General features: G+C 49.8%; 1 protein-coding gene across 1 annotated transcript in view; it reads left to right on the top strand.

The window, feature by feature from the left end:
* The window catches only part of TOX2 (TOX high mobility group box family member 2), a 155154-nt gene extending 152787 nt beyond the window's left edge, over positions 1-2367 (top strand). The window contains exon 9 of the mRNA XM_054845986.1: positions 1251-2367. Coding sequence (XP_054701961.1) covers positions 1251-1287 — 37 coding nt within the window. The 3' untranslated portion in view covers positions 1288-2367. The remainder of the gene's footprint in view (positions 1-1250) is intronic.
* The last annotated feature ends 16871 nt before the right edge of the window (positions 2368-19238 follow it).

The following is a 19238-nucleotide window of genomic DNA, read 5'->3' as shown; positions in this document are numbered from 1 at the left end:
CCAACGATGTTTCCATCAGGTCCGCATAGATGATAAAACCCATTAAAACGCCTGGATTTCAAAGCAAAACCCACATAGGATGTCAGCCAAGGGAGAAGGACGTCAGCCACTCCTCTCTCTATCATGTCCTGAAAATAAGAGCATCTGGGCTCCCTCGTAGGATGCTGCTGATGGCGAGTTAAAAGTGCCAGCCTGCCCACAGGGAGGGTTGAAGCACCAGGTACTACGGGCAGGGACGGGAGCAGTGATGCCTATCCGCACACCTTGCTGTAGAGCCATCCGCACGCGGGGCCTCTCAGTGGTGTAAGCTGGCTTCCCTCTCCAGGACACACCTGGATCTCTGGAATTCAAAGTCATTGCTTCAATAACGTGATTGATTCACAATCTGGTGGGCCAGGGACGTGCAGAGCACACGGCTTGGCTGCTGTCCCACCAGCCCTCCTTCATAGCATCATGCGAGTAAGGCAGTGCCGCAGTCTTCTCGGGTTCCTCGTACCTTCTGATTTCTTCGTCAGACCCACAGGACAGACCGGCATTTTGTCCCCTCACTTCCTGATTATTAGTTTATCTAGCTGTACTTATTTTGGGAGAGGAGGAGAGAGGCATCGAGCAGGTGGTGTCTTCTGCTCCTATGCTTTTCACCATCAACCTTATGTCAATTCTCCCGGACACCCGCCAGCATGTTCAGGCATAAACCCCTCAATCATATTTCTGAGACCCCTACTCATTGTACAGTGTCAGAATGACACATTTTACCCAAAAATGAGTGTACATTATCTAATTCTCCATGGCTCAGCCTAAGGACAGTGTGTGACAAAGAAGGGGACCGGTGGCCAAGGGGCTGATTCCAGGCACAACGTTCCACAGCATGATGGTGGAGTTGGTACCAGCATCACGCTCATGTGCTCTGCAGGGAAATCCAGAGTTGGCCCTCCCCTGCAGCCCCGGAAAGAGCGAAAATTAAGCCACAGGAAGGAATTTGTGTCTTACCCCTTATTGCTGAAATTCAGGAAGAACTAAAAATCGCACCAGGCTCTTGCTCCTAAGTGCCTTCGACTTGGTTCATCTCTGCACACCCATCCCTCGGTGCAGACCACTTTAAGCTTTGCATTATGGAGTGCCGTAAAACCCACGGCACGGCTGAGAACGAGCATGTGACCGGGTGTGCAAATGCTCATTTCAGCTCCCCCAGGCGACTTCCTGGCTGTTTCCCTGCACATCTCACCTTCTGCCTCTCGTTTCTCTTACAGCATGCTGCCAAGGGACAAGGCACTCTACCTCACCTAAAACTCAACATCTCTTTTCGAGGAGGCTGAGATGAAGGACACTGGAGAGGGTCTATCTTACAGACTACCCGGAGAGGCACCGAGCAAGTCGTACGGACGAGAGAGCTACCACTGCACCTCGTCGCTGGCTTCGTTTCCAAGCTCTAAGAGCAGTTTTCTTTTATTATTTTTGAACTCTAAAGTCTACTTTCTGTGGAAGCCCAAAACCTCATAAATCATGAAGAACAAAAAAAAAAAAAAATTAAAAAAATAAAATAAACAAACACAAAACCAACAAAAAAAAAAACCAAACCTAAGGACACCATTTTTCTGCTTGCCATCAGCTTAGCTACAGACTATTTTCCTAGTGAACTGCTTTTAGACGCAGCATAGGCTCAGGTCTGGTGTCCTACAGCATTAGGCCAGCTCAGTAGGAGGATGCACTCTTTTGACTTGCTAACAGCACTAAACTTTGTGCAAGAAAATGTGAAGTTTGTGTGAATATTGTACATGCAAAGGCCTTGGATGTCTGGCGAAAAAAAAATACAAAAAAATAAATAAAAACTATTGCTAGGTAGGTGGGGGGAGAGAGCAGAAGGCAAAATACGAGAGGAAAAATGTGAAAAAGATCATGAAAATATAATTTGTTGGATAGTTGTAAGTAGTTTACTAAGTGTTTTAGAGCTGTGCTAAAGACATCTTTAAGATTTTTTTGTGAAAAAAATTAGTAGTTTACTTTATAGTAAAAGCATTTTATATTAATTGTAGCACATTTTTTAGTTATACATAGAAGGGAGATGTGTATAAAAAAAACCAACAAAAAAAAAAGCCTGCCAAACTTGTTTCTATTATTTGTACAGCAAGAAATGGACAATTTATATCCATGTTGTATGGCATTATTATATTTTTTCTGCCATATGTCCATCTATTTAAAAATTGCTGACAATGATTTTTGTCTATTTATGAAAAATTAGAGAGCATAATTACAGTTTCTCATAAGGTGCATTTTTGGGTTTTTTTATTTTTTATTTTGTTTGACAGTGCTGCTTTCGCAGCACCTGGCACATTCGGTTCACAATGCTTATCTTACCTTTCTTTATAATAAAACATATGAAAAGTAGAGCTGAAGCAGTCCGTCCTTATTCTGGGGGTCCATCCTGGAACTGTCCCAGCCAGCGAGGTCCATGCCTTGTCCTCCTCAGCTTTCCCATCCCTCACTCCTCTCCCATCACGTTCTCACTTGCTTTCTCTTTCTCCCCCCTTGCTCTGGGCCCATACTACTTAATTAATATATCTGCGACCACCCCCAGCAATGAGAGCTATCGTTGAGCAGTGGCGGATAGACAAGCATTTTTCTTTCATTTTCTTGTAAAATGCCAACTTTGCACTCAGCAGAGGGTACTTTCCTTTCTCAAGCAGTAACTTGTTGCCCTATGCAGTTGCTTACAAATCTATCCCATGCCCCAGCCCTCTCGACCCTTCTCCCAACCCTTGAGCAGACATAAAATGTCCTCACAGACATGGGGGTCATCGAGCTGTCTGGTGGCCACCAGCAGATGCCCACAAGAGCCCCATTTCCAACTTTTCTTAGGAAGTTTGGATGAGAAGAACATGAAAAGGATGGAAAGTTGAAATGGCATAAGGATGGAATTGGCATTTCCATCCTTCCATAGTGCCTTTAAATGGCATAAAAAGTAACACTGCGTCCAGCTCTGGTCTCCCCAGGACAAGAAGGACATGGAGCTGTTGGAGCGAGTCCAGAGGAGGCCACGGAGATGATCCGAGGGCTGGAGCACCTCTGCTATGGAGACAGGCTGAGAGAGTTGGGGTTGTTCAGCCTGGAGAAGAGAAGGCTCCGGGGAGACCTTAGAGCCCCTTCCAGTCCCTGGAGGGGCTACAGGAAAGCTGGAGAGGGGCTGGTGACAAGGGCAGGGAGTGACACGACAAGGGGGAATGGTTTTAAATTGAAAGAAGGTAGATTTAGATAAGATATTAGGAAGAAATCCTTCCCTGTGAGGGTGCTGAGGCCCTGGCACAGGTTGCCCAGAGAAGCTGTGGCTGCCCCTGGCTCCCTGGCAGTGTTCAAGGCCAGGTTGGATGGGGCTTTGGGCAACCTGGGCTGGTGGAGGGTGTCCCTGCCCATGGCAGGGGGTTGGAACTAGATGGGCTTTGAAGTCCCTTCCAACCCAAACCATTCCATGATTCTGTGAAATTTTGCACGTTGGGCCACCTGCCTGGCGGAAACCTGTTCACGTACCATTTTCAGCCCAGTTGTCTCAGCACATTGGGTCACCAGCACACGAGCTACTGTCGTTTAGATAAGGCCCAATTTCTTCCAGTGTGCATTTAACATGAAGCTGGGGCATGGCTGTGTTTCTCATGCGATTTGGGGCATCGGCCTCGTTCAGGTCCACATGCCACACCTAAGATCCTATTTTTCTCCACTGCTACCCATCTATGATGAAAGTGGCCTTAACATTTATGTTCTCCAATGACTTGAAATAACTTTTTTAAGCTTTCAGACCATGTTAATAAACCAGGGAAGAGCTCACCCTTCAGAGTTAAGGGGTTTTTCTGATGAGGTAAATGGTTGTTTTCATCACCTAATGGTTTTACATACACTACAAAAACTTGCTGCCATGCCCTGTGCCTGTTGCAATAAGTCCCCATTAGAATACCAAGCCTCAGCTCTTGCTGGCCCACAGGCCACTGGACCGGGCAAGTAACATGTGGTGGGAGTGGTCCTGCTGTGTCCTCTGGCTGTAGCATCATCCCACACACCCTGCTGCCACATCAGATAAGACCCACCCCAAAATCCCACCCAGAAGGTGCTTGCTCTGGGTGGGACAATGAGAAAGACTTTCTGAGATGGAGGGGTGGTTTGGGGCATGGTGGATTTGGACCAAGCAGTGCCCAGCAGACCGCCCTGGATGGAGATAAAGACACCATGACAAGGGACAGCAAGTCCCTGGAGCTGCAGGACCCCACAGAGGCTTGCAGAAAGCCAGGCAAGTCACAAACTCCTTCTGTAATCAGCCTGACATAAAAATCTATGTTCTCCTCCACTTCTGAGGCCATCACAGTGTTATTGCAAGGCAATTGAGTGGCAGTCCTCTCTGCTGAGAACATTTGCTTTCTCGGCATGAGAGAGAGATGTGAAATCAAGATGTAACTCTGTGAATCAACTTTCATTAGAGCAGTTACACTTTTAACCCCAAGCTTCCTGCTCTCTGCAAGTATAAACAGAAAAAGTGCCTGTTCCTTGTCCCATTGACCATGGTGACTCTGTATTTTATTCTGGTGTAAGCACAGCAAAATCTCACCAACACAAGCAAGGAGAGCTGCTGGATAAAGCTATAAATGTGGGACTCTTCCTCGCTCGTGGCCAGCATAAGGCCATGAAGGTCCCTTTTTATCTTTGTAATCTTGAGACATTTGAAAATAAAACGAGGAGCATCATAGAACTTCCTGAGGAACAGCACGAGCAATAACATCTCAGCCCAGCTTGGCTAGCTAGTGGTGAGCAGGTAATTACTCTGCAATATCAGAGCCAGGAGCTTTCTTCCAAATATGCAATTATTAAAAGGAGGAGGAAGGGGGGGGGGTATAGGGCATTAAGATGAAAGTCTACCTTGAGTTAGCACAGCAAGGAGATAGGACTTTCTGAAATGTTAAGGTTTTTGTGTGTAGCAGGTAAGTGGCCTTGAGACTCTGAAATCACAGGGAAGAGGTTTCCAGCCCTGGGAGGAGGTCTGGAAGAGGTCATCACTGGAAGCGTTGCATTATGCCAGGTCCCCGTGCTTTCTCTTTTCTGAAGGAAGCGTTCATGATGCCCAGCAACTCCATGGGCCTGTGCCCCAGCAGGCATCTCCCGGCTGCGTCATCTTTGTGTCGCTGTGACAGTGGTTTTGAAGCCATTTGAAAGCCTTCACTGAGAAGATCTCCTCTGTTTGTGGGACCACAGTGCAGGGAGCCATTGATAGGTGACTGTCCCAATTTAGGATTAACTGTGCAAAGCAAGAACCACACTTTTAATGACTTTCCAGCCATCCTACTTACATTTCTGCAGCGCTGCCCTGCTGCCTCTGCTTATCTGCAGGCAGGCGGTGGCAAAGGGCTGGTGGCTGCCCCAGGGTGGCCATGGAGGGCACAGTGACCCATCTCCAGCCATGGGAGCCACCTCGGGGATGCAGGGCAGTTGGCTATTATAGAGCCTGGGGCATTAATAAGAAATTGTGAGACATTCCAGACCACTTTAATCCCTACTAATCTTGCATGATGGCAGCTGTGCTTAAATGGTATTCCAGCTGCTGGCTAATTGTTGCGGACCGGGAATTGCTCCAGGGAAGCAACTGGGAGCCGAGCCTCCCATCCACCATCACGGCTGGCTCACGCAATGCATCCAATCTCCACTAACGGGTTCAGCCCCAGCACCATGGGCAAGTGAGGGCAAAGCACCCAGGGCAATGGGCCAGGCAGCGATGGCATCGCCAGGTGAGCCTCTCCTTGGTCTGAACCCTTGCTCTGTTATTAACATCAGTAGAAAATGTGGTAGCTGGTTCTCGAGAAGCCATGCGATCGCCCCTCGCGCCTCGGGGCACGGTCAGCTCTTCCTAAACCCTGCCTGTGTGCCTAACCTCCCTTTAAAAACCTTTAAATTCCAAGCAGATAACCTAAATCTCTCTCCCTACAAAGCAAATCCCTTGCTTTTGAACAGAGGGAAGAATTTATTGCTTTCCTTGTTGTGGTAATTTTTTCCATATTTGAAGAAGGATATTGGCTCCTCCTCGCCTCCTCTCCTCCCGCCTGAGCAGTTGCAGTTGTGGAGGTCGTGTTCCCAGGCAGGACAAGCTGCAGTGCTTCCACTTTTAGTCAATAAGCGCCAGCTAGATCCTCGAAAGGCTCCGAAAGAGCTCTGGGGCAGGGGCTTTGCAGGGCAGAGGCGCTCTGCCGTGCCACGGGGGAGGCAGGACCCAGGCAGGTGTTCCCAGGCATTGGGGCTAATGATGGAGAGGGAAATTAAGAGGCACGAGCTGGGAGAGACCTGGCTAATTGACTTTGGTTTATGAAGACATAATTATCAGCGCTGTAGGATGTAATGGGGAGTTTAACAAATCTCATCAGCAGGATCTCAGTGGTGTTAACCCTTCGAGCGCAGGGACTCAGCCCTCTGGGCTAGCCCACGCAGCCCCAGGTGGGATGGGCATGGGTGCCTCCGGACAGAGATGCCTGGCTCGCACAGGAACGGGGACACCCACCAGCATCCCGCCAGGACGCAGCCTCCCGCACGCCCAGGTGTGCAGACAGAGCCTGGTCTTTGCCTGCGGTTTGGCCTTAGGCAGCACCCCGAGCTGCGCCCACGGCACAGAGCCATGGCCACAAATGCCCCGGCAGCACTGGGAGGACATTTTGTCCTCGTTACATCTGTGTTATTATTATTAAGATGATGGAATGGAAGGAAAAACAGTCCTGACAAGAAATATTGAGAACTTTACGCAAGAAGGATCAAAGGCAAGGACTTCATTTGACAAATCCCAGGTCCCTGACAACTGCGGCACATGCTAGGAGCAGAAGTTTTGTGCCATCCCCGGTGAGGTCCTGGTCCCCCACCGAGGGCAGCTTTGCACCTAGACAAGTGTCCCCATCCCCAGAGGTCCCACAGGGGCTGGGGCTGCTGTGTGGTGATGGTGGTGAGAGCCACGGTCCTCGCTGTGCTCCTGCTGGAAGCAGAGTGGTCAGATGTAGAGCAAGTCCATGGTGAAGGAAACGTGCTGCAGCACTGGGACCCAACTCGGCACAGCCCCCACGTAACAGCACTGGGACCCCCACGCTCAGGCTCAGCAGTGCCCTGCAGCTGGACAAAGAGGTTGTAGGTTGGACCCAGCATTGGCTGCACAGCACCTCCAGCTCATCACCCCAGACATACCTGTGCTTCACCGTCAAATACTCCCACCTGTGTCACAACCCAGCCCATCGGCGCAGGCTTGTGTTGATGGGCTCCTCGCTGCATGGTGCAAATGGCCGAGGTAGCTGGGATTTGAATCTCGTTGGCAGGACCTGCTGCGCTTTGCCTGCCCTCTGCCCACCTCTGTCACCAGGGGACGGAAAGGCTTCACCCAGCAAGCAAACATGACATGATGCAGCTTTGCCATCATCATTCTGAGGACAGAAGGGCCCAAAAGAGAGACTTTCTCTTGCAGTGATGAACCACAGTTAGTTTGGTCCCACTTCGTATGGTCCAGCCTGCAGAGGGAGGTTTGTGTGGCCCAGTCCAAAATGCTCAGCATCACCTTAGCAGCTAAGCCCAGAGTGCAGGCAAAGTACTTAGTCCAACATACAAGGGGTGCAAAATTATCATTTTGAACAATGATTTTTGAAGAAGAGAGATGAGAGGAATAACACTTCTTCTGGATTAAATACTGTGCTGGCCAGAAGGGTAATTTAGAGTCAGATCTGAGATCAGATGTTTTATCACTGTATCCTCAACTCTTCTTGACTTTCAACTGCAATTTGATAAATCAGCATAATACCTGGCACAGTAATTGCTGTAGATTTTATTCCTAGTGGGGTTACTTTATTACACTGCAAGCACATTAGAGAGCTTTCTGTTGCTCTTCCATTATTATTTGTGGGGACAGAAGGTCAAATAATGCAGAACTTACTAGGTGGGTATTTTTGCAGACGATACTGGAGAGCTCATTTGCAGGTATTTGTGCAGCTGAATGACTTGTTGCTCAGCAGTGCTCAGCTTCTCCATCCCAGCACCTCCAGGGCTGCTGCCAAATCACTGCTTTGCTTTGCTATGTGTGTTTATGCTCCCATCATGGCTCCAAGGCAACAAAAGGTTGGGAACCCACCAGGGAGTCTCTGCCCAGGATTTTGTTTAATCTCCCTGGGTAGTACATTACCTATTGTTCCTTATTTGCCTGAGTGGGTTGGTCAGATTTCCTAGACCAAAAAGATGCTGTGGACCCTGTGGGACATGGGCAGATGCTGCTCGCTATCCCATACCCCCTTGGCATGGAAAGTCTTAGGTCTCAAAGTCCCCAACCCCTCTCCTTACCTCAGTCCTCAGGGGGTTCATGCCTCTGCCAGAGTGGATTCCTCCACTTCCCTCCTGCCCTGACTCCCTCATCATATCACGACCTGGAGCCGCTGTTCCCACAGCTCCTGGCACAGAGGTCCCCACAGCCTGCTCCACCAGCACCACACCTCTGTCACCATGGCTCTGCGGTGGTTGTGGCCACGATGGATGGAGACACCTAGACCGGCTTTAGGACAGGCATAAAGGAGGAGGTAATACAAGGAAAGGCCAAGCCCTGGCCCACTTGCATCATGGCGTGATGGTGCGTGGGGTGTGAGAGCACCTGTGTTGCACTCTGACCCATCCCTCACTCCAGCACCAGCTGCAAACTCACCCACACAGAAGGATCACAGGGGATGAATACATCCCTCAGTGGGATCCTGAACACCCCTCCAGTCACTTGGCACGTCCCCATCCCTCATCTCCCAGAGCCTCACCCAGAGACAGGAGCAAGGACCAGAAGATGCTGCAGGGCAGTCCCACCCCATGGCCTCACTTTTAAGGTCAGCCAGGTTGGGCACCTGCAGCTGCCAGAAGCTGCTGGTGGTACTCAGTCACAGCAGTAGAACGCAATTGCTCGGCCTGTAATCACATTAAAATTTTATTATGAATGAAGCCTATTGCACTGCAAATCCGTGGGAAAGAGTAGCACTTTTACTGCTCTTCCATATGTAATTAATGTACATTTCATTGCTTTCCAGATGAACTTTTGGTCACAGGAGATAGTTATGACTATAAAATGACAGTTACTTTTGATGGGATAAAGACGATAGGTCAATGTCTTCTGCAAAGCCGAGAGAGGCCACGTGCTCGTGCCCTGCGCTGCCCGTCTGCTGTGGGGCTGGTGCTTGCGAAGGGAAGGCAGACGGAGAGTGCAGCCACCTGGGTCTGGCATGGAGATCCGCGGGCAAGGAAACATACCCCACTAATAGAAATCCTGAGGTTTGAAGTGGTTCACAGGATTAGCCCAGAGGAAATGAGCAGAATAAACCCACCTGTTAGAGGCATTGCCAGTCCGGTGACAATTTAACAGTAGAAAAATAGCCAGACTACAGAGCCTGAGATGCACCTGTCCTAGAGGGTCTTCTGGAGCTTGTCCTTGTCTTCTTACACCTATCTGCCCCATGGCTGAGCATCCCTGTCCCACACCACCCGCACCACTGGGACACTGTTCAGCCGGGCGGCTGCTCTGCTACTGGGGTTGGTCTGCTCCTCAGCCCCTCCTATGGCTCCTGTGGCTCCTGACAAAGGGGGAAACAGAAAATACCACCTATTAGTGATAAATAGCAGAAAATCCATAAGGACTGTTGGTCTATGAGACATATCCAGGCAGAAATGGCAATTCCCCTCTAGATTTGCTTCTGATCACCCACAGGCTGGTCATGTTTCACCATAGTCATGTCTGGGGCATGTGGATCCCTCCATCCCTGGTTCAAACCCACACTTCAGCCCTATGGGGAACACCCGGACCACTGCTTGCACCCTACATCTGATGGGAGCAAGAGCGAGCAAAGAGAGGTGGCTGGAGAGAGCCACGTGGACTTTCAGACCCATCTCTGCTGCAGTCAGCTTCAGGCAATACCCCTTTGCTGTGCAGCACCGGCAGCGGGGATCTGGTAGCTGGACGTTGAAAGTCAGACTGCCTCTCTCCATCCTGTTGGGGTACACGTGTAACATGCAATCACTTCTGTTTCCTGATTAGGAGCTTGTAACTCCCACAATAAAGAGGAGGACTGGAAGAAGTCCCAGGGATTTGGGATTTCTCCAGGAGACAGAACGGCTTGGGGGAAGTTAGCAGAGAAACAGGATAAAGGCATTTGAGAACATATTGAACCTTTTTTCTTTTTCTGGAACACACAGACATTCGCTAGATACCGTCTCCGGAAGCACTACACTGCAAGTAGATTTATTGGCTTGGAGCACAGTTTATACTAATTTTTTTTCTCTAGCAATTTACACAAAATATTTCTGTAGTTATGCAGGGAGTTTTTATAATTAGAGCCTTATTTGACTGCTTTAATTGTGGCTGGTCTTTTGGCAGAGGGCTTGTGTAGTACTACCCTTTCAAAGGCTTGTGATGTCTCCCACTCACCTGAATGACTGGTGGATACAGAGAAAAAAAGGTCTCAAGCATTCCCCCAGTTTCCCTGCCAACACTTTGGAAATGGCACATGGAGAGGCTCTTTCAGCTTCTAAAATTATCAAAGGAAAAAGGTGGGACAGGATGGACTTGAAGGCCTTTTCCACCCTGAAAACACATCTCCTGGGAGTTTCTTGCATCATCTCGGTCACCGAGCGAGCACTGTGCATGACCACAGCTTTGCTGCGCTCTCTAGGGAGAGCCAGCCTGCAAAGTGAGGCTGAACTAATGACACCCAGAGCACGTCACACCATTGCCCTGGCCATGGGCAAAATGAGCTTCAGCCCATGAATGGTCCCACTCGCCTTTGTTGCCTGGGTGGGCAAGTCCCAGCTTCCCCACTGGAGCTTCAGCAGCACCCACGGGGAAACTGGCTACTTCCCAGGGCTGTCCAAATATCAAGAGAAAAAATAGCTGAATATCTCATTTTGAATAATTGAAAAGCAATCTAAAGTTATGTTGCAAAACAAATGCACAGTTCCCATTTTACAGATTAGAACATTTTGATTTCTTAAACCCCCTTAGCAATTCAAGACTCCCAATCAAGAGTTTCATGTTTCTACGTTGTTGGGTTGGTTGGGTTTTTTTATTTGACCGCTTCATAACATTGAATGCATTAAAGCAAGAAATGCTCAAGAATTGATTTCTTTTCTTTTCTCTGCCCTGGAATGTCTTGACACTTCACTTTTTTACTTTTCAAGTTACCATTTTTACACAGTTGCAGGCATTATTTAAAGCTATAGAGTCGAAAAGACTCAAAAGTCTGGAGAGAGTAAGTTTCCTCTTCCCTATAAACATTTGTCATTCATCTCTTTGTGTTCTCATTTTTGGCACAGAGGGAAAGAGAGAGAAACGAGAGAGAGAGAAGGGGGGGAACTGGAGACATGAATAATTTCTTCCTTCTCAAAACCCAAAATGAAAAGAAAATGTGAATACAGAAGAAGACATAAACTTTAATTTTTTTCTTTCATCTAGAAATTTCCCATGAAAAGATAATAATGCACCTCCACTGCATCCTTCTCTTCAGTTCCTGCGACACGCAAATCCTTTCCCTCGCACCGAGGCAGGAAGGCTGGGGACTGCAGAGCTTCCCAGGGCAGCAACTGGAAACCCTTTGGGGTGTCTCTTGCTCTGGATTTCCACAGACATTAGCACCCTGCAGATATGGTCTCTGCAGGATGCTCCAGGTAGGGCAGCCATGCAAATAATCAGTCCATTTCTTTAGGAGTGGAGCGAGCTCAAAATGGGTTGCTTCTTCCTTGCTTGGATATTCTCCTTGGGGAAACAGTTGCTTCATTAGAGTGAACTGTGTAATATAGCCTTTTGCAGGTGGAAATAGTCATATTCTGCTTGATGTCAGACCAGAAAGACCACTTCCTGTAGGACATAACACGGCAGAGCCTCAACCCACCTACAAGTTCAGCTCCTGCACCTCTCACCAGGTTCAGCACCAGCAGCCAGCAAGGTGATGCTCCTGCATGGTTTAGCATAGGTAAAAACAGGTGAGGGTCTTATCTGGTGTGAAGTATATCTGCAGCACGTGTTTCAGCACACTGCGCCATGAGCATGCAGGAGCCATCACCAGCTGCTGTCCAGACTCCATGAGCCAGTCTGCCTTTGGGTCATGCTCACACTCACTCTGTAGTTAACCCCACTGGTTTCTTGGGTTGCTCCCCAGAACCCAAAACTGCATGACTGAGCACTACAGGCCTGATTCAAAATGCACTGCAAGGAACACATGACCCTTCAGTGCTTTTGGTGGGTTTTAGATCAAGTCAGCTTTAAGCTGTAGCAAGGTAACTTTTGAGCACCCTGGTTTTTTTAAACCACCAGCTTTGCACCAAGCCAAACCATGGCACAAGTGCAGACATCCCCCAGCATCGGTGGGCACAGACCGCAAAGATCAGTTTTATTCAGATGCTCAGGCAGTAGGTCAACCCACGGTCAACCCACGAAAATGCAGTGGTGTTTACAGCGGTGTTTACAGCGGTGTCTGCCACTGCAGGGCTCGGTTTCACAGATGTGTTCTGGGTCCTTGCACCGAGCACTGCTCAGCATCGGCTCATCCCGGCGCACAAGGCAGGTCATGGCAGCAGATGCCACATGGCCTCGATACTAAGAAAGGTGGAGCACATATAACTGAGGTCCTGAAGCTCCCCTGTGCATTTCTGCACAACATTTTTAAGAAAAATCAGTTCATTTGAGGAACAGAACAGCTCTGCTCAATTCTGCGTCCCCAGAATCTACTATGAAGGGGGTTGGCGTGGTGATGGTACCATCAGGTACTGCCAGGGTTAAAAAGGGCCTAGAGATATGCATGGACAACAGCCCCATAAGTGGAGAATGAAACGAACAGAGGCGTTCCCACATCCATGCTCAGTGCTGCAGCTGCAGGTGCTGGTGGAGTGCACGGGGAATGGACTGCAGGATACAGCCAGGCCCGTGTGCTCTCCTGAAATAGCATCACCCAGCACTGCTTCTGGAGACACAGACCATCGCTCTGACCCCGTACAGCATGGGATATCAGTTGCAGAGAAGTACAGTGGTACTCCAAGCTCCCTTGAAACCTTGCCTTGTCTTATCAGGACCTAAGTATTTGCCCTAGGATAACCTCCAAGTATATCAAGAACAAAATCCCATTAAATGCTGTCTGTCTGGGAACTGGCTTGACCTTCCCAGGTCCCTCCATCTCAGAGGTGCAAGGGAACTGTTTGGCTGTGACAAACAAACCTGAGCAAAGGTTTTCCTCGAAGCCAGATGATATTGTGCGTGCCCGAACCGCCGGTGCTCAGCTGGCGGTTCCTGGAGAGCTACAGGAGCCTTCTGTTCGTGCAGCTTTTTGCTGTTCTTCCTAATTATAATGTTTTAGGCATGAAATATGCTCTGGGGTTTTGAGCAGCAGTGAGTACAATCTACTGCCAACGTGCCTTCAAATGCTCGCAGGGCTCAGCGGGGCAGGGCTAGGGACACGCGTTGGGTTGTGCCTGCCGGGAGGTGTCTTCCCTGCCTGCTGGGTGGGTGCCGGCAGCCTCGGCGTTCTCCTCCAGCATCGCTGCGGCACTGCCGCTCTTGCTCATTTTAGCACCCTTAGTCTGAAATCCCCAGGGCGGAGCAGGACCTGGGTGCTGCGTGGAGCACCCTCCTCCTCGCCTCGCCACCCCAGCACGGGGGACCCAGCCCCTCTCACCAGGCAAGCACAGAGTTGGGATGGAGGTGGCCTGACAACAGCTGGGGGGGAGGAGAAGAGTCATCCAAAAACTTGAAAGAAAACTCTTTGCTAAAATAACTGCTGGTGAGACCCCATCGAGGAGCTCCCAGAAGCAGAATTGCCCCATGCCACAAGCCCTGGGCTGCTGGGTGCCGCCACTGGGGCTGCTGGAGAGGCGGCAAGGGACGCAGTGACCAAAAAAGGTTGGAGAAGGTCAGGGGCTCAACCGAGCACCGCTTTTTTGGGGTGAGCACTCCGGCACCCCAGCCCTGGTTATGCAAGCGGCAGGACAGAGGTTTCCGGTGATATTTGCAGGGGGAGGTGGAGCCCCCGAGGTGCGGAGGTCCACCTCCCCCCACAGACCTTTCCACTTGCCGTTTGATGGCGTTTGCTTCTCAGTTTATTATCTTGCGGTTTGAAACAATACAGGAAGGATGTAGGTGTTTGCAAGAAGAAAGAGAAAGAGGAGGGGGAAGGGAGGAGGGCTCGCCAGCTGCTGCCGGGCTCCTGGGCGGGTGTCACTTGCTGGAAACTGCTCACCCACGCACATTATTAAAGGTGATGAAATTAATCTGGGGGGAGAACAGAGCAGAAAAGGGTCAAGTTCCCACCATAGCTGGGACTGGGAGGGGCAAAGATGCTCTTATGAGTACCCTCAACCACGGGTGATGAGTATCCTCCATGGCAGCCCAGGCTGGTTCCTCTTAAAAATCAAAGGGAAGTTGCTGCTGGGAATGAACTGGGAATGCAGTGGAGACAGAGTGAAATTGGGGAATTAGTGTAGGCAGCCCCCAGCCAACAACCCAAGGGCTGTAGGAGGCCCAGCAGCGTTTGGAGAGCTTGGGCAAGGCGCTGCCAGGAGCCCAGGTGCTGCGGGTCAGCCCCCGTGGGTTTGCCACCAAAGAGTTGATGGATGGAGGGAATGGAGGGATGGAGCGTGCTGGTGCAGCCTGCATGGGATCTGCAAAATACTCCAGTGAATTATGTCTGCCACGCACTGAGCACTCAGGAAGGAGGGAAAGCAGAGAGAGGAACAGAGAGAGGTGAGTGCTGTGTCTCACCTGGTAATGGGGAACATCACAGGAACAGCAGCAATGGGTCTGAATCAGGAGAACTCTGATCAAACTCTGTACTTCCACTAGGCAGTAGCGTTCTGACATTCCTCCTAAAGCAGAACAAAAACAAGTATTTGTGTAAAATTCCACATATTTTATATAACATTTCCCCTGAACAAGAATCCCTACCAGACCAGCATTACTTTGAAAACTTCACTTTGGAAAAATATTGAATTGATTTTTGGAAAGATATCCTCATCTTCAACAGTATTTTATTGCATCAGTATTATGTTACACTCACATCTGAAGTTGGGCTGATAGCAAGACAGCAACGAATGATCAAACTAGTATTGGGGTTTTTTTCCAAGTGAAATCACCCCAGGCTGCTCAGACGGCTGCAGCTGATCTCCAAAGTGCCGGGCACCCCATGCAGGCGTCCATCCATTACCACGCCCAGCCTTCCTGGGAAGCCTGGGACCCGATGCAGTTTCCCCTGCAGGGTTTTATCCCAGATCCACAGCAGGACCACGGCAGAACGGCAGTGCCTCGGTCCAACCAACACAGCCCTCGAGAGCACACGGCAGCTCAGCTCTGCAGCTGGGTCCCGGGCACCGATGCCCAGGCGCTCGGCGTGACCCCCATGCCCACGGGAAGGACCCTGCCGCTGGGAAGGGAGCTGGCAGCTCTCCAGGGTGGGATTTGAAAGGTGTATCGCTGCTTCGGTGACAGGAAAGCTGTTCTCTTGAGCGGCGTTATCTCATCTATTTTGCAAATACAAATGTGATAGAAATCTGCAAAATAAGGAATATGCATTAACTTCTGAAAAGTTTTGACTACATATCATTATCTGTAATTTCACTGCTTTGATTTGCATATTCATAAAAGAAACATACAGCACGGATGTGTCAAAGGCTTTCAGATGAACACGAACAAAACCAGCAGACTTGCAAGCTCAGTTCTGAAGTAATTGCCAAGACGCCTTCACTTTCCCTGATGGTAGTGTCATATTTTGTCCCTGAGCTTGCAAAGCACTTCCTGGGTCCTGCTCTGGTTTGCTCAGCTCCGAGGGTTTGAGCAAGCACTTTGGCGGGGCGATGCGCCTTTACGTGCAGGAAAAGCAACCCGGTTGGGTAATACACATGGCCCACAAGCACTAGCAAGACAGCTTGGAGAGTTTCCAGCCCGGACGCTGTTATTTGGGCTATCCCAGCTCCAGCAGCACCCAGCATCCACCGACAAGGGAGGTGACATGATAAGAGACGCCGGGCGGGTGGGCTGCACCCCGATGAGCTTTAGGTGCTCAGCTTGGACGTGCCCCATCCCACCTCTATCAGTGGGCACTCTGGGAGGTGTTGTGCAGCCCTTATTTTTACAGCCGTGCCACACAAGCAGGCAAACCCGAGGCTGCCGTCCCTGCAGGCAGCCGGGGAGGCGGCAGCGCCTGCAGCACAGCTGATAGCAAGGTGATAAAAACTGCGACTGACTTGGCTTTTAACTTATTTCCATGCTTTTAAGCTGTTGAGTAGGTGAAGCAACTGCAACTGCCGCTGCACTGAGCCCCTCTCTGCGCTTACTCTCAGCGTCACAGTGATGTTATTCCGGTACTTTTGGGGCACTTGTGAGTCATGTCTGAGTCTCTCCATCTCTATACTATGCATGTACCAAACTCTTTCCTTCTTTTTCCTTACCCCCTCCCTTTGCAGAGGAAGAGCTTGTCAGAGATGGGGTCTCATGATTTGCCTACACCCCTGGGGAGAAGCAGCACCCCGCCGTGTTTGGGTGTCCCTGGGCTCTGTGGGTGCCAGCGTGTCCCCCCCCTCCAACCACTTGCACCCATCTCCGGCAGCACCCACCGGCGCAGAGCTTGTCAAGATGCTTGGATAAATGCCAGTTGCTGTTGAAGGAAAGCAGGTGTGGCAGCAGGAAAAGGGGAAAATATTATTTTTCAATTTCCCTCTGACATTTTTCAGGCGGGGAGCAGCAGGTTTTTTTAACAACAGAGAGCAAAGCAGAGATGACAGACTCAAATATACCCTGGTCTGCAATGTTGTTTCAGGTGGAGGGTGTGAATTTTTGGTTAAAAAAAAAAAAATTCTGGTTTTGAAAGCTTAACCCTTCTCCCTCCAGCTACCAGAAATTTAACCATTTTGGCAAAATTTTACAGAAATATTTGCATTTGGTTGAAGGCACTCTCGTGCTGAAAAGGCGCCTGTGCTGTTCACCGGCTCTTGGATGTGGTATGCCGAGACAGAAAGGATCTTCCCCACGTCATTCCCATGCTTGTGGCCGTGTCTCGTGCTCGTGGCCATGTCTCGAGCTCCTCTGAGATGTGAGCCAAGGGGAGATCTGAGTTTCTTGGGGGGGTTTGAGACCACCACTGAAGGTGGCCGATCTCAGGCTTCTCCGTGCGTGGCCAGCACCAACCCCGGCCACCATGTCACCCCAGGGACAGGACATCCATGGACCAGCACCAGCCACACTCCCCAGAGCAGTCTTTTGCTCTGGGTACATCAGCAATTTTGCTTAATTGCTACAAGGTTTTTTTTTGTGTGTGTGTGTGTCACCAAACAGTTTTTATTACAGGATATAAATAAATTTGCCTCTTTAGAGAGCAAATGTAAACTCAATAAGCAAAGACACATTATCAGGTGAATATATCATGGCCATAAACAATGCTGTGGGGGTGCTGCAGCGCTGGCACTGGGCTGGGAGCAGATGTTGGAAGGAGCTTGTGCATGGAGGGAGTTTACAATGGGATGGCCGGTTCTCCTCAGAAATGCCCCCAAAATATCCCACAGGCACCTGAGACTGAGTCTAAGAGAACGTGAAAGAGAAGTGGAGATGGGTCAGCCCCAGGCTACCAGGATGAAGCGTAATCAATCCCGCTTTTCTTACCCCACAGAGTAAGAAGAATGTTTTGAATGGAATGGTTTCATAATCCTTTCTCCCCAAAACAGCCTGCTGCAGTTCATGCCCAGTTTCAGACCCCAGCCCAAGTGAGTATTTTGATGGTCACTATGGTGCCCAGCTGCACAGATGACAGGAGTTACATTTTGTAAGGCATCTTCTGAGATTTTGAACTGGAGCAAAAGAGCAAACAGAAAATCCCTAAAAGGGGAAATTCCAAACAGATGTGTTTGTGGTGGACAAAAGGGTTTTACTATGAGATTGACTTCTTGACTATTAGCAACAGAGACTTTACAAAACCTCTTTTTTTTTTTTTAAGGCCACTCAAAAAGAGAAAAGGAGATATTTATTTCTGCAGCTGCTGATTGGAGATATGCTAATATGGCCAGCTATTCTGTTTCAAAGGGAAACAGTGGGACATCTCCCTGTTTTCCATCTCTACTCCTGCCAGCTCGTCCCCTCCATCCCTGGGCTGTGCCACAGTGCAGCCGCTGGGACACAGCACGATCAGCCAAAAGCTCCCTGTAACCTGTCACCCTGTCCCCTCCTGCCACACCAAATGTCCTCAAAAGAGTGAGGCAGCAAGGAACATGCCCTCCCAGAGACACAGTTTGCCATTTTCTTTTCCAGCCTTTGCAGTCCTTCCCCTCCTTGATTGCTGGATGGGGACAGGGACAGGGAAATGCTTTGATTGTCCAAGAAAAGCTTCAACTGGCATGAGCAAATGCTGATGCTGCACAAGTAGGTGATGGTTTAACTGGGATGGGGTATACTAGCGTGAGGGGAATCAGCCCATCTCCTGGAGCAGGGTCTGGTGCCCTGATTGCTCCCATTTCAAGCCAGTGCAGCCAAATTCCCCCTTCCTACCATTTAGATCAGAGCTGAATGTTTTCTCAGAGCCTTTTCATGGAAGGGAGAGACTAAGTGGGAACAACTGTTAGTGGCTGAGCATTGGCCTTGGGTTTGGGGCTGAACCATTCTGGCACCAAAGCATCTCCTGTCCTAGAGGCATCCCAGGAATGGAAGGCAGGTCCAGAGCAGACTCTGGCATCACTTCAGTGATGTTCACCTGACAACCTGCCACCCCTGTCACTACTGCAGCCTCCCTGGCAAGAGGACAGGTTCATGTCACAGCTGGGGAAACCAGTCAGCAGCCCACGGAGCAGCCTGCACCCCTAGCTTGCAGCACCTGGAGGAAAAAAGGTCACTGCCAGCTCTGCAGCCAGCAGGGTTGGAGGAGATGGAGGCTGCAAAGCACAGCCCTGCGAGGGAGGAGGGCTGAGCTGGACCTGCCACACTCCTGCTGCAAAGACTGAGGCTAAACCCATCCCTAAACACAGGGCTGCCGGTCCTTCTGTGTTACAGGGCTTGGCATTTTCTTTTTTCATGCAGCTGCAAAGTCCTTCCCCTGGCTAGTGTCCAGTAACTTACGTGAAGGCAAAAAATAAGTTTGCTTTTTGGTTTTAAAGGGAAGCCTGAAAATGGAAACACTGCATGTTCAGAAAGTAAAACTGAATACCCAGAACTCAAGAGGTATGGTTTTAAAAACAGATTTTTCTAGTCATCCACCCAATGGGTG

The sequence above is a fragment of the Grus americana genome, chromosome 17 (genome assembly GCF_028858705.1).
Source record: "Grus americana isolate bGruAme1 chromosome 17, bGruAme1.mat, whole genome shotgun sequence".
NCBI lineage: Eukaryota > Metazoa > Chordata > Aves > Gruiformes > Gruidae > Grus > Grus americana.
The sequence above is the reverse complement of the archived record's forward strand: the minus strand, read 5'-3'. Positions and strand labels throughout refer to the sequence as shown.